This window comes from Mustela putorius, unplaced genomic scaffold, assembly GCF_011764305.1.
Source record: "Mustela putorius furo isolate JIRA1106 unplaced genomic scaffold, ASM1176430v1.1 tig00003836_pilon_pilon_pilon, whole genome shotgun sequence".
In the NCBI taxonomy this organism is placed as follows: domain Eukaryota; kingdom Metazoa; phylum Chordata; class Mammalia; order Carnivora; family Mustelidae; genus Mustela; species Mustela putorius.
In genome coordinates, this window is record NW_025421989.1 from 9,116,872 (window position 1) to 9,132,329 (window position 15,458).

The 15,458-nt window shown below is 49.4% G+C and overlaps 1 protein-coding gene across 1 annotated transcript in view; it reads left to right on the top strand.

Annotated features, from left to right (window-relative positions):
• The first annotated feature begins 305 nt into the window (after window positions 1-305).
• PRPS2 (phosphoribosyl pyrophosphate synthetase 2) overlaps window positions 306-15,458 on the top strand; it is a 34,221-nt gene continuing 19,068 nt past the window's right edge. Inside the window, exons 1-2 of the mRNA XM_045089290.1 lie at window positions 306-527; window positions 8,053-8,236. Of these exons, the coding sequence (XP_044945225.1) occupies window positions 406-527; window positions 8,053-8,236 (306 nt within the window). The 5' untranslated portion in view covers window positions 306-405. The remainder of the gene's footprint in view (window positions 528-8,052; window positions 8,237-15,458) is intronic.

Here is a 15,458-nt window from a genome sequence, read left to right on the forward strand (position 1 = left end):
TCGTCTGCAGTGGGTTTGGGGGTATTCGGGGTTGCGGGGGGGCTGCTCCTGGTTGCTAGGCACGTGCGTCGCCTCTTCCTGCACCCTCCCTCGCTGCCCAGTTAAGCTGGTACATCGGCCCTCCCTCTCCAGGCAGGGCAGAAAGGTCAAAAACGGGGCCCAGAGCGCTCCCTCTTCAGCACCCCCTCCCTCGGCTCCGCCCCCTCCAGCTCCTCCTCCTCCCGGTCTCGCCGCGGCGCTTTCCCGCGCCTCCGCCCCCTCAGCTCCGCCCCGCCCCGCCCCCTCGAGCCCCGCCCCGACTCCGCCCCCTGCAGCTCCCTTCCACTCCGCTCCTCCTTTGGTCGACAGCCGCGCTTTCCCGCTCGCGTCGCAGCCTCCGGTGCCACCGCCACCGCCGCCTCCGCCATGCCCAACATCGTGCTCTTCAGCGGCAGCTCGCACCAGGACCTGTCCCAGCGCGTGGCCGACCGGCTGGGCCTGGAGCTGGGCAAGGTGGTCACGAAGAAGTTCAGCAACCAGGAGACCAGGTGGGGGCCGCGCCGGCGGCCGGGCCGGGCCGGGGAAGGCGCGGGGCGCGCGGCTGCGGGGCCGGGCGGGGACCGTCGCCCGCCCGGGACCACTCCGCGGCCGCCCGCTCCCCCTTCCGGGGCGGGACGGCCACGACGCGGCCTCCGCGCCACCGCTGCGGCGCCCGGGAGACGCGGAGGAGGGCGGCCCCTGGCCCGGAAGGGCGACCTCGGGGCGGTCACAGCGTCGAGGAGAGGTGGGCGCGGGCCGGCGGGAACCGCCTCGGTGCCGGGCACGCGGCGAGGGACGTCCCCGGCTGTGCCCGTCCGGTTTCCCCGTCCCCCCTCCGGGCTGGTCCCAAACCCCCGGGCGTGCGAGGGACGGCTCCGCCCACGTCCCCAGCCCCGGCTGCGCGCTGCCTTCACCTGGGGTCGTTCGGAAAGCCGCTTCCCCTGCCTGGCCCACGGCTGGGTGGGAGTCTGCGTTTTCAGAAGCTCGCAGGTGACTCCCCTGCAGCCCGGGCGCCGACCTCTGGGTTGAGCCGAGGCGGTGTTTGTGCGGCGGGTTTCAAGAGCGCCCGAGCGCACGTGCTTGTTCCCGTGGGCTTCCTCTCATTTTTCTGCCTCAAAGGTGATAGACTTTTGGTCATGTTCGTAGTTGTGGGACTCTGCTGTGTCCAGCGGCAAGGCCCTGGCCCGCGTAACCGCTACCGGTGTCTCAGGTCCAGGAGCCGTGGTCGCCTCCGTTCAGTGAGGTCAGACCGGTGCCCTCCCCCGCCCCCGCTCTCACCCCCCTGCTCCCCTCCCCCACCACGAAACGGGACAGGGGCTCCGTTTTCCACCTGCCTGAGTCCACAAAGCTCTTTGACCGGTTTCAAGTGGGTCTCCTTTTTAGCTCTCTCCCTCAGGCGTCCAGCACTGTACGCAGTTGCTGATCATTTTTATGTCTGGCAGAGGTCCAAAGCAACCAACACTTTGAACAAGTGGTGAGGGAACAATTGGTGTGAGCTGCCAAAACGCAGCAAACAACATCTCTGCTTCCCACCGTTTCAGAAATGAACTTGAAATGGATCGTGGACCTAAATGTGAAGCCTAGAACGAAACATTTGTAGAAGAAAACCTGGGTGACTTTTGGATTAGTCAAAAATGTCTTAGATGCTAAGGAATTAGAGTCAGAAATATGGGGACAGTGGTGTTTGTGGAGTCAGCTTTATAGGATCTGGGAAACCCTTCTTCCCAGTGGGAAATCACTATACATACATAGTCTCGTTGATAATGTAAGTGAAGAAACGTTTGCGAACGAGTAACAGCTGCTCTACCTGCCGGGAGTCCTTGAGCCCAACGTTTCCGCTTTGCGGAGTTTAGTAGAGAAGTCTGGAAGTATGGTGGCGGGCTCGGGAAAAGGCTAGTGTAGCGGGGCTTGAATGTTGTAATATCTTGCCAGTCTTATTCAAGTTTCGGTAGCCGTAACAGGAGTGGGCTACTAGTTTTTGTTCGGGAGGTGGCATCGTGTAAGTAAAGGAGAAATTTCTGCGTGAAGTGGATTTTGAAAGCAAATACGTTGCCCTTCCCTGTTCTCTCTGTGCAGCGCCCTCCTTTGTTGCTGGAACATAGTTAATCTCAGAAGTCCATTGCAAAGGCATTGTTGGATTTCTGCTCAAAATACTGTGTGTACCTTTGGAGGAAACTCATTCGGACCTTGAAGTACGATTATATATTTAACTCCATTTTATTTGGTTTTTGAGTATTTTATAACGACCACCTGCTAACTAGAAATCATGAGGTCTCAGAAACCACTCTACGTGACGTCTGGGAATTGCTTGTATAGTTATATTATGTATTTTTTTTATTTTGTGTTTGGTTTTTTTGTTTTTAACCATTCGCTCTTCAAAGGTTTTATTTAGTTATTTAGTTATTTAGAGAGAGCAAGGCAGTGCTCCGGAGCTCACGTGAGCAGGGGGAGGGGCAGAAGGAGAAAGAATCTCAAGTCGACTCTTGAGCTGAGCCCAGAGCCCGATGCGGGGCTCGGTTCCCGTTCCCTGAGATCGGGACTTGAGCCGAAATTAAGAGTCAGATGCTTAAGTGACTGAGCCCCCCGGGCGCCCCTATTTTGTTTTTTTTAAGTAATCTCTGTGCCCAAGGAAGGGCTTGAACTCACTACCCTGAGATCAAGACTCCAATGCTCCCGACTGAGCCAGCCAGGTGCCCCAACATTATATATATATATAAATATATATATATATATATATATATATATATATTTTAAAGATTTTATTTATTTGACAAAGGGAAACAGCAAGAGAGGGAACACAAGCAGGGGGAGAGGGAGAGGGAGAAGCACTGAGCAGGGAGCCCGGTGTGGGGCTCCATCCCAGGACCCTGGGCTCATGACCTGAGTCAAAGCAGGCACTTAATGACTGAGCCACCCCAGTGCCCCTGTATGTTTTTATTTTTGGAATATAACAGGTTAGCTTCCTGACTTTTCTCTTTCCCATGAACTGTGTAGGTCCAGGGGTTGATTTTTACAAACAGTCCTCTCTGTACTAGGTATTGTACTAGTGATCTGGTTTTTACTGTGTAGTCCTAGAGATGAGAAATGGGGTAAAAAGAAGAGAAAATTGATTTAGTTCATGTAAGCTTCCTGAACCTCTCCCCAGAGCCAGGACCAGAAATGTGCTTTAATGTCTCCTGCTCATCACTCCTTCCATTCTCCACTTTTTTTTTTTTAAGTTTTGATTTTTCTTTTGTAATCTCTATACCCAACGTGGGGCTCAAACTGAGAATCCCAAGAATCAAAAGTAGCATGCTTATCCAACTGAGCCAGCCAGGCACCTGTTCCTCGTTGCTCCCCACTTTTTTTTTTTCTAAATGCTTTACGTATTTAGGGGCACCTGGGTGGCTCAGTGGGTTAAAGCCTCTGCCTTCCGCTCAGGTCATGATCCCAGGGTCCTGGGATCGGATCAAGCCCTGCATCAGGATCTCTGCTCATCAGGGAGCCTGCTTCCTCTCTTTCTGCCTGCTTCTCTGCCTACCTGTGATCTCTGTCTGTCAAATAAATAAATACATAATCTTTTAAAAAATGTTTTATGTATTTATTTGTCAGAGAGCGAAAAGGCACGAGCAGGGAGGCAGACTCGCCCCCCCGCCACCCGCAAGGAACTGATTGCGGGATTCAATCCCAGGACCCTGGGACCATGACCTGAGCTGAAGACAGACGCTTAACTGCCTGAGCTACCCAAGCGCCCCTCTTTCCCCACCTTTAAAATACCACTTAATCAGACAGGGGCCTCCTGAATTTCCCTTCTCATCTCTGAATCACTTTACTGATTTTTTTTTTGTTGTTTATTTTAAAAGATGGTATTTATTCGTTTGAGAGAGAGGGAGCGTGAGTGAGCATGAGTAGGGGGAGAGGGACAAGTAGACTCATCTCTGAGCATAGAACCCAGCACAGGGCCCCATCCTGGGACCCTGAGATCATGACCTGAGCCCCCCAGGAGCCCCTCTGAATCATTTGAAATATGCAGAGAGATGTTTCTGCATGGGCTTCCATAGAGATGGCTGAAATCCCACAGTGAAGGTGTCTGAAGGTCTGTTGTAACGTTTTATCCTGGTCAGTTAACCTGCCCACAGAGTGGTTAGCTGTACTGAACCCAAAGTTTTGGTTTTCTGTTGTGTAACAAATCACCCCAGAATTTAACCGCTTAAAACAGCGATCGTGTATTTGACTCACAAACGTGCAGTTTGGGCAGTGCCTTGTGTGATGGCGTCTGGGACGGTTAGCTAGGGCTAGAGGGTCTACTTTGAAGGTGGCCTGTTCACATGGCCGGTAAGTCGGTGCCGGCGCCTGCCTGGCAGCTTGGTTAGGAACCTCAGGACCTCCCCCCCGCTCCACCCCCAGGGCTGCTTGAGCTTCCTTACAGCATGGAAGACAGGCAGTGGACCTGCTGGTCTGGTAAGCTCTGGGCCCTGAAGTTGGGGCATTGTCACTACAGAGTCTTCCCAAATCCGAGGGAAGGGGAACATAGACTCCACTTTTTATTTTTTCTATTTTAGAGAGCGTGTGTGCGTGCAAGGTGAATGTGCAAGCAAGGGAAGGGGAGAGGCAGAGGGCGAGAGCATCTCAAGCAGACTTCCTCCTGAGTGTAGAGCCTGACGTGGGGCTTGATCTCACAACCCTGAGATCATGATCTGAGCTGAAACCAAGAGTTGGATGCTTAACTGACTGAGCCACCCAGGTGCCCCTAGACTCCACTACTTTTTTTTTTTAATGATTTTAGTTATTTACTTGAGAGAGAACGCACGTGAAGGAGGAGGGGGAGAAGCAGGCTCCCCGCTGAGCAGGGAGCCCGATGCAGGGCTCAGTCCCATGATCCTGAGATCATGACCCTTGCCAAAGGCAGACGCTTCACCGACTGAGCCACCCAGGCGCCCCTAGACTCCACTTCTTGGTGGGAAAAGTTTTTAAAGCATCCGCAGCCATCTTTTAATCACTACACCCATTCATTGTTGAGTCACATAAACTCACCTGCCTTCTTATTTCAGAACCTGTGACGATTCTTCATCTGAACAGCAAAAGGATGCTGCCTTCTGGCCACAATTTTTAAAAGACCCTACAGGAAAGATCAGTCGTGATCATCTTTATGAGTAGAAGCAGGAATAGCTTTGGGGAGAAGAGTTGCCATGGTGATAGGACTTTCCATCCTCTGCTGGACTGCTAATCATAAGGGGACTGAAGTTCCTGAAGAAAAGTAGGCCAGAGAAGCAGGTCTTAGGGGATAAACAGTCCTAACACCAGACGCTGGCAGATTTGTTCTGTAACAGGCCAGGTAGTAAATACTTCGGGCTTGGCAGGCCCATGTCCCCTCTGTCGCCGCTGCATCTCGTGGTTGTGTAGGTTAGAAGTCTGTTAGGGGTTGCTGCATTCCCTTCTGGAGACTCTGGGGAGAAGCCATTCCCTTGCCTGTCTCAGCCTGGAGAGGCCGCCAGCAGCCCTTGGTTCCTTCCCTCTTCAGAGCGAACCATGCAGCACCTTCCTCTCCCTGCCTCAGACCTCCTGTCGCTCTAACCTTTTCCGTCTTCCTGTCCCATTTAAAGGACCCTTGTGATTGCATTGTGCCAACTTGAATAATCTCCGGGGAATCTCCCTATTTTAAGGTCAGCTGGTCAATAACCTTAATTCTAGCTATAGGACTCCGCGATTTCCAAATTGGCCTTATTCCGCAGTTGACAGGATATTCTCAAGGGAATTACGGTTCGCTCCTTAGAACTCAAAATAGGAGGGGGCATATAGAATTCTATCTCTCTTCATACTCTTTCCATTCATAGCAGAGAACGTAGAAAAACAGGACCCCCGTTACCAGAGCTGACTTGCAGATCAGTTCGACTTGAAAGACTTCATTTTTGTGTCCCAATTAATTCTAGTTGAAGTCGGGTAGAAGCGTCTATGGATTCAGCATACTGCTGCATGGTGTCCAAAATATCGACTCATTTTTAAAGTCGTTTTAGAAACAGTTGGCTCTGTTGATAAAGCAGTATCATTGGGTATAATTGGCTTCTGATAGTAGAATAGATAAGGGTGATTATTTATGTGCCTCACTTGTAATTTTACAGTAAGAGTCATTCTGTTTCTTCTCAGGGTGAGCCCATTTGCAGACCATCTTACTGTAGTGTGACATGCTTTCCTAATCATCCTGCTAGGCAAAATCATACAATAAAAAGCACAGGGTTTATGGGAAAGCTGGGGTTGGGGGACCAGCACTCAAACTTCTTCCGTAACTTGCTTTAAGAAAATGGAATACAACAGAAATGGTGAAAACGCTACACATACTGAAGGTTTAAACAATAGTGGGGCACCTGGGTGGCTCAGTGGGTTAAGCGTCTGCCTTTGGCTCAGGTCATGTTCCCAGGGTCCTGGGATCGAGGCCCACATCAGGCTCCCTGCTCACCAGGAAGCCTGCTTCTCCCTCTCCCTCTGACCCTGCCCCCTGGTCGTGCTCCCTCCCAATAAATAATTCTTAAAAAAAAAAAAATACATAAACGCTGTAGTAAGTATGACACTTTCCACTGAAAAAGACCTACAGCTTCCTTGTGGAAGCGGGTCTCGGAAGGGCCATAGCTTTGGGGTTCTTGTGAGGCGATGGGGGGAGGGTGATCCGAAGGCATGTGGGGAATGGTGATACCAGATGTGGATGGGTGTGGCTGTGGTCCTCGTGGGGAGGGTGCGCGCACGCATGCGCCAAGTATTTCTCAGTGGTTCCATTTAGCTGGGGACAGTGCAGTTTTCTGCCTTCTCGTCTCAGGATGAAAGGCAGTGTGGAAGCAAATGCAGAATTCGTATTATGCTCCAGGTATCAATTGTGGAAAAACATAGCACAGCTGAGGGTCTCCTTGGTTCCTGGCCCTGCTCTGGGAAGGACCTGCCCCAGCACACAGCGCTCTTTCCCTTTTCTTCCCACGGGAAGGCGCGTGCCAGGGATGGGCTGGCTCGCTGTCGTCTGGAACACTCACCATTCTCTGCCCAAAACATGGGTTTTCCAACATGCAGTTTTCAGAGACTTTTGAAGCTTCTCTTTACTCTTTCTCCAGAAGCTACTGGAGGATACCAAACCAAACAAAGAAGTACAGCAAGAAAGAGGCTACAGGAAGTGGGGAATTGAGTGTGGGGGAAGGGATGGTGGGATTCCCCCCCGGATCTCCCCAGGGGGGCAGCACCTGTGCAGAGGCAGAAGGAGAACCCGGGGCAGCCAGTGGTGGGAGAAGACCCGGCAGGACAGTGAGCTGGAGATGGCGCGTGCAGCCGTCCTGGTGGGAATGCAGATGGGCAGGCCAGTGTTTCCGCTGCAATTTGTGTTCACTACTTAGAAAACTTAGCAGGTGAAAACATAGGACGATAGACTCCAGGGAAGACAGATCACCGAAAGCTATGTGTAGGCGGGAAATCTAACCTTGGATTGAAGTTTGCTTTATGGCTCACCTCGGAATAGTATACTGTTTAGCAGAAAGAGGTAAATGTGGCAGGACTGAGACATATTTCCGGCAAGCGTAGAAGGTCCCCTCCTGTGTGAGAAAGCGAGGCTTGCCAGGGGTCCTCAGCGTGCCTTTGGGAACCTTGTTTTTGCCAGGGTTCCCGCCCTTCCCAGATAGGAACAGCTCTCTCTGCCCACCCGTGCGAGTGGTGTGCTTAATGTGGAACCCCTGGGGGTCTGGGATCTTGGTCCGGGCCAGGCAGATGGAGCCCATGGGACCCCCAGATGCACCCCCCCCCGCCCCGCCCCCAGTATGAGCCTGGGCACGGATGAGCCTCCGTGGCGGACAGCACTTCAGGCATATCGTCCCCGCGCGTGGCTGGGGGTGAGGCTTGCACCCGCTTGCCCGCGGAGTTTGCTCCTCCCCCGTTTCCCTTCGCTTCTTTTGTTCTGCTTCCTTTGGCGGTGGGAGGTCCTAGCCACGAGTGCCACTGTACGGTGAATCCTTGCCCCACGGCCGTGCTCCAGGGGACCTCCCAGGCGCAAGCCTGCTTCACCGTTCGGTCCTTTTCTTTTCCTAGCGTCGAGATTGGTGAAAGCGTGAGGGGTGAAGATGTCTACATCATCCAGAGCGGCTGCGGGGAAATCAACGACAACCTCATGGAGCTCCTCATCATGATCAACGCGTGCAAGATCGCGTCGTCCTCCAGGGTGACCGCCGTGATCCCGTGCTTTCCGTACGCCCGACAGGATAAAAAGGACAAGGTAGGAGGTGTGCGTCCCGTTGGCAGAACCTATTCTGGGGTACCATCTGCGTTTTTTTCCCCCTTACGTATTACCTTACAACATCTGGGAAGATGTTTGCTTTCTATTTTAATGATCGAGTACATAAGCCTTCTCATCTGGGCTTTTCAAAGGTCTGTCTTTGAACCAGCCATCGTGTTCATATTTACAGATAGAGATACAGACACGGCATGTATTTCCAGGCATTATGATAGCATGTAGCCCTGGTAATGACATTGTTGTGTATCTTTAATGGTGGTGGATGGAACTGGACCCTCCCCTCACCCCCGCGCCAGTACCTTAATCTGGGTAAGTAGAATCCCATTAGCGGGCTGAATCAATGCCAGTATTTTGGTTGGGATTCTGTACTCTCGTTTTGCATATGTTGCTATGGGGAGAAAATGGGTAAAGGGCCCAACCAGATCTCTGAATTGTTTATTACAATTGCATACGAATCCACAGGTCTTCGAAAAGAAAAACATTCATTTAAAAAATACACCTCTTTTTTTGGAGGGGGTGGATCCTGGGTGGCTCAGTGGGTTAAACCTCTGCCTTCGCCTCAGGTCATGATCTCAAGATCCTGGGATCAAGCCCCACATCGGCGGACTCTGTGCTTGGCGGGGAGCCTGCTTCTCCCTCTCTCTCCGCCTGCCTCTCTGTCTACTTGTGATCTCTCTCTCTCTTTGTCAAATAAATAAATAAAATCTTTAAAAAAAATAAAATAAAATAAAAAATACACCTCTTTTTAACCTTTCACAAAGAACGAAGTTAGTATTATTGACTTTTTCTTTTAACAACATTAGCCCTGTAGGAGGCTGTGTGAGTTTCTAGAAGAAATTAAAATAGTCCTTGCCTTCGTAAAACATCAGAGAAGTTGGGATTGGAGGGCACTTTGTAGGGGATTATATTGGTTTGCCAGGGCTGGTGCAGCAAATCACCATAAATTGGGTGGCCTAAAACAACAACAGAAACCTGTTCTGTCACGATTTGGGGGCCAGGCCTCAGAAAATAGGGTGGCATCAGGGTTGCGCTCCTTATGAAGACTCAGGTGGGGGTTGGGGGAGCTGCCTTTGCTTCTTCTGGTTTCTGGTGGCTCCTCGCATTCCTTGGCTTCTGGTGGCATCACTCCCATCTCGCAGCTTTCTTCCCTGTTTCCCTGTGCCCTTCCCTCTTTTTTAAAAGGGTGGTCATTGGATTAGGACCCACCCTTATCTGGAGTAATCTCATTTTGATCTTGACCCTTAACCCTTTACCCATATTGATCTTTACTCTCTAGTCCTATCTGTAGGCACCCTCTTTTTAAATGAGGTCACATTCCAGGGTTCTGGGTAGATGCGTTTTGGGGGGCTATCACTCAAAGCATGATAACCATTGGCTCTTAAACTATTAACGTGCTTTCTGTCTTACGGATGGCTAGAGGCTCATCAGGTTCTTCACAAATCCTTGCAATGGACAAGACACATGGCTATTCTGTGATGTGACTAATCATGCCAGACGTTTCCCCCAATACACCCCTGTTTATCTCCCTAATTCATTTTATGAAACAACACACATTTCCAAACAGCACACAAGATTCCCTCCTATATGGAAAAAAAATCCCTTTATAAATTTGAATTTGTATACCAAGATCCCCCTAAATTTTAATGCCTCTTCCGATGTGGTTCCCAGACCCCATGCTGAACACAGCTGTCAGCTAATCTCTCCCTAGAAATTGGTCTCCAGAACGCCATTCTGCAATTGAGTTATGATTTACCCTGCATGGATTAGACCGGGTTGGCAAACTTTCTATAAAGGGGTGTACGGTCGCTGTGGCAGCAGCTGAACTCTGGTGTATCTCAGAGACACAGATGATATATAAATAATGGGTGTGGCTGTATTCCAATGAAACTTATGGATGGACAGGGAAACGTGAATTTCATGTAATTGACACATGCCGTGAAATATTGTTTTGATTATTTTCCCCCTGACTGTTCAGTCATGTAAAAACCATTATTGGTTCATGAGCAGTACCTGCGTGAGTGTGTGACTTTGTGACTGTGTATGTATCACTCGGTGATGGAGCTTTAGCTAAGGGCCTCCAAAACCTTTAGGTCACATAGGTTGCCGTGAAGCACATAACCTCCCCCTTGTTATTTAGGAAGCAATTTTTATTCTAACTTGATTGGAAAGTTTTCTATGCATTTTTTTCTTCAGAATTTCTATTGATTTTTGTCCCATCAGCACAGTCTGTTGTTCCGTTTGTGTATGTCGTAGCCTTGTAGTACATCTTCACTTTTGTCCATGTCCTAAAGGAGCCAGTGATACTCTGCTCTTTCTCTTTCGTGTAGCAAGAGGCTTAGCGAGTTCTGTATTCTGTCATTTGCCATCAGGTTCTCCTGATTGTATCTTCTTGAGTAACTGATTCCCTTTACTGTTCCATGGGCCCACTGCCCCGGGGAGGGGAGCCCTAACTTCTCCTTAACCGATACCTGTGGACACTCTTATGGTTTTTGTTTGTAAGTATCCAGTCTGTTTCCAGGGTGGCATTTTCAAACTTTGTTGCTCATGTTATTTCCTAACGAAGTCTTCTTCCTGCAGAGAAAGTAGTCCTGCTTGGCCCTGGCCCCTGGCAGGGACCTGTCTCCCACCTTAGGGGGAATGTGGCCACTGCTGGCCAGCAGTGTCCCCTGCCGCCCTACGCAGTTCTCCCACGAGCCGGCGGTGCAGGCGTGGCTTCTCACCAGCTCTTTGTCCTGGTTCCCACTGGCCGTCATTGGGGCCGGTATTCCTTTCAGGACCCTTTTGAACACCTGTCTTTCTTTCCCTTCCCTCTTCACGAATCACTTTGCTCTAAGTGTGTTTCTTGGAAACAACCTGGTAGCTGTTTTTGTGTTTAACCCGCATCAGGCAGTTCCAGACTTCCGAGCTTAACTGCTGATGGAGGAGATAAGACGTTCATTGTCAACCACGCAGGGAGGCAGGGAGGTGGACGCAGGGTTGAGAGGCCACACAGATAGCAGCAGAGGGAGCCCTGAGGGCAGAAATTGTGTGGCTTCTTGTCAGAGAAAACTGGTGAGGAGAGAAGGAATGGTGGAGGGCTGTGTTCGGTTTGTGTTGCTGTTGTAGTAAATGACTAAGTGGGGGATTGGGGGTCACTTAGAGTGACAGAAATGTCTCACCATTCTGGGGGCCAGAGGTCAAGAATCACAGTGTGGCAGAGCCAGGTGTGTTTGGAGGCCTAGGGGAGGATCCTTCTGGCCTCTGCGGCTTAGAGAGGCTGCCTGGTTCCTTCACTTGAGGCCACATCCCTCCAACCTGTCTGTGTCTTCACTTGGCTTCTTACCTCCGTGAATTTTCCCTCTTGAAGTGCGTGTATCAAGGGATCTAGGCAAATGCTTAAGAGAAATGGCCCGAGCCTGTGAGCAAACTGTGTTTATCAGTAACTGGGCTGAGCTGAGACCCAGAATGAGGGGGAAACCCTTCTTCCCCCTTAGTGCTCTGCTGAAGAGCACTGAAGAGTAGGCTGAAGGCTGTGCAGTGTTGGAATGTGACAGGATGGCATGGGCCACACGTGCATCCCCTGCCCGCCCCCCCGCCCCCGCACGCCCCAAACCCTGGTTTCTCTTGTCCTGTTATTTCCTGCAGGATAGTGCAGCCTGTGATGTCTGAAACACAAGGAAATCCAGGGTAATTGACCTTTATGGAGTTATGTGCAGAGAAGCCCAGAAAAAGCTAGAGGCTTTTATTCATATTCAAAACCTGCTTCTTTGGGGCACCTGGGTGGCTCATCATTGGGCATCTGCCTTCAGCTCAGGTCATGATCTCAGGGTCCTGGGATCGAGCCCTGCATTGGGCTCCCTGCTCAGTGGAAGCCTGCTTCTGCCTCTTTCACTCCCCCTGCTTGTGTTCCCTTTCTCACTGTGTCTCTCTCTGTCAAATAAATAAATAAAATCTTTATTTTTAAAAAAAAAAAAAAACCTTTATTTTGAATCTTACTGCTTCTTTTTTTAAGCAAGCCCCGCACATCTGTAAAATTTTATTTTTGGCTTCATTGGTATGTGCAAGAAACCAGGGCCTAGTTCCGGCAGTGAAGGAATGGTTTCATAAATCATGACGCGTCAGCACATGCGGTGCCGTCCTGGAGAAGGGAAGGTGACGTAGCATGAGTCGTAAAACGCCTCGTGTCGCATTGCCTGAACTCTGGGGTTACAGCTTTGGAAACAAACGGACTCAGGTTTGAATTTCAGCATCATGCTTCACTCAGCTCGTCCTTTCTTTGTAACGGTAGCTTAAACTCTGTGTGTTTGGTTTTCTCATCTGTAAATGTAAGGATAGCATTTGCTACTATTTCTGACATGCTGTGCCTACAGCAAATACATAGGTAGGCAGATTTTTTTCCAAAAAGAGCCAGGTGTCAAATTTTAAGACTTGGTGGACCACCAGATCTCTTCAACAAGGTCAGCTCCGCCATTCTGGCACAAAAGCAGCCATAGATGATACGTAAGCAAAGGGGGTATCTGTTTGTGTTCCAGTAAAGTTTTGCTTATGGATGCGGGAATGGGAATTACTTCTTTTTTTCCTTAATTTTTTTTAAAGATTTTTCTTATTTATTCGACAGGAAGAGAGAGAGAGAGAGAGAGAAGGAGAGGCAGGCCCCCCCTCAGAACAGGTTTCCATCCTGGGGCTTGATCCTAGGACCCTGGGATCATGACTTGAGCCGAAGGAGACACTTAACTGCCTGAGCCACTCAGGCACCCTATCTGTTTTTTTCTTTAGGATTTTATATGTTTATTTGGGGGAGACCACAAACGGGGGTGGGGGGTGTGGGCAGAGGGAGTTGGAGAAGCAAGCAGTATGTGGACTCGATCCCAGGACCCCGGGATCATGACCTGAGCCTAAGGCAGACGCTTCACCGACTGTACCACTTGGGTGCCCCTGGTGTAGGAATTTCATATGCTTTTCAAATGTCACAAAACGTTCTTCATTTGTTTTTCAGCCTCTGAAAAAGGTAGAAGCCATTCTTAGCTCACAGGTTGTACAAAAACAGACCACAGGCTGGTTGGTCTCACCGGCCGCGGCTGGCTGATGCCCGCACTGGTTGGCAGTCAGTAATGGCCAGTTCCCTTCCCTGGTACAGACAGTATGACGTGGGCATAGCTGGAAAGCGTTAGTTCTGAGAGGGTACAAGACTTGCAGCTTTTTTTCCCCGATCGTTTTCAAGGTTATGTTCTTTTCAATTATTTTAATTTCATCAAAATATTATTTATGGAAATTTCAATTTCAGTTATTTCAAATAATTACCCAATTGTTTCATTTGGGTTTTTAACTGGAAACCTTGAGAACATTTGTCCTGACGTTGGTTTCTCCAATATTATAAATTTGTAAAGTTCATCCAATGTACATTTCTAGCAGGATGGCACCCGATACATTGAATAAGATCTAGAATATCCAGAGAGTCTTTTCGTGATTGGGCTGGCTCACCAAATGTTTGATCTTTTTCCGTGTTTCATAAGGGGAGTTGAACGTTTTACGTTTGGTCGCTGTACCTGGATGCCACCTTTGTGGAAATGTCATATAAATTATTATCCTGTGGCTGTAAAGTCCATTAATTTGAAGATCCTCTTTCCTGCAGGAGTCGGTTGGGTCTTGAGCCAAAGTCATGGTACAGAACACAAATTCTTAAACAAGGTCTGGAGAAGGAAATCTCAGAAAGTATGAGTTTAGACATTACCTGGGGTTTGGATCTCAGAAGTGGGACATGCTGGATGCTACAGAGGAATGTTTTGGCCAGTTATAAAATCAGAGGAAGAGCCCCAGTTTGATGTGCATTGAGAATCAGATTGTATTACAAAGAAGTCTCCATGGTCAGTTTGTCCTTTGAATTATTCTGAAATCGTGTTAGACTGAATAATTCTCGCAGTCACCGAGGCAAATCACTAAGCCTTGAAAATGCGATGGGATTGAGAATCTGTTGTTGAGTATTTACTGAAGAGCTGTGATGTGTAGGGTCCCGAGCCATGTGCTCCAGAGGATGTGAAAATCTTCTGAACCAGTCGTTTGCCCTTGAGAGATACCTGGTCCAGTTGTGAACTATGACGTCCGTACACTTCAGGTCTTCTAATGTCGGTCTTTCAGCAGATGGCCTGAGGCGGTCCTCAGCCATAGTGGCCAAGTGATCAGCCTATGCAGCATCTCTTTAGAACGGACAGACCATTTCTCTCGGGAGTTCTCAAGAGTGTCACAACGTTTGGAGATTTGAACCAGATGGGGAGGGTCAAATGCAGTGTGGCCCAGCAGAGGCATGGGAGCGAGACCGACATGTGGGTGTAGACGGCAAGGCTTGAATTGTTCTCTGGAAGAGGGAGAGCGGGCCCAGTGCAGACGGCAGGGAAGACCCTTGGAGCCAGGCTGGTTGGGGTGTTCTTTTTTTTTTTTTTTTTTAAGATTTAGTTATTTATTTGAGAGAGAGCACAAGTGGAGTGAAGGGTAGAGGGAGAAGCAGGCTCCCCGCTGAGCAGGGAGCCCAGTGCGGGGCTCCATCCCAGGACTCCTGGATCATGACCTGAGCCAAAGGCAGATGTTTCACTGACTAAGCCACCCAGATGTCCCAAAGTCGGGGTCTTTTTTATCCTAAAGGCAGTGTGGGACAGAACAGGGAGTTAAACGATAAAAACGTGAATTTTAGTTTGTGGTTAGTTGAAAAAGTTGAAAAATGTAAAAAAAAAAAAAAAAAAGAATATTTTCCCACAATTTCACTTTCTGGAAACAGGTACCGTTAATATTTAGGGGTGTTTCTTCTCATTCCTTGTGGGTTGGAAAAAATGTGTGTGTGTGTGTGTGTGTGTGTGTTTTACATATGTGTTACTAACCTGAAAAGTAGAACTGCCAGTTATTTTACTAGCAAAAGGTAGGCTTATTTGAGAATTTAAAAAAAGCATCGGCAGGTCTGAAGGACGAAGGAGAGGAGTAAAGGGGGAAGTTGGGAGGGCGGTTAGGAACTGAAAGACCATTGGAAGAAAGTGGGAGTTGGAAGCTATTATAGTGGCTTTCCATCAGCGGAGCTGTTGCCAGTCCAAATCAACAGGACAGAACCAACCGTATGTTAGCTCTCAACCAGAACCCTACGTCTGAAAATATTTATTGGTTCTTACTTGGATTTAGGGAAGAAAAGTTTCTCCCTCTGAAGGTCACCGGAGTCACGTTTGCCTCCTGAAATGGCTGGGAG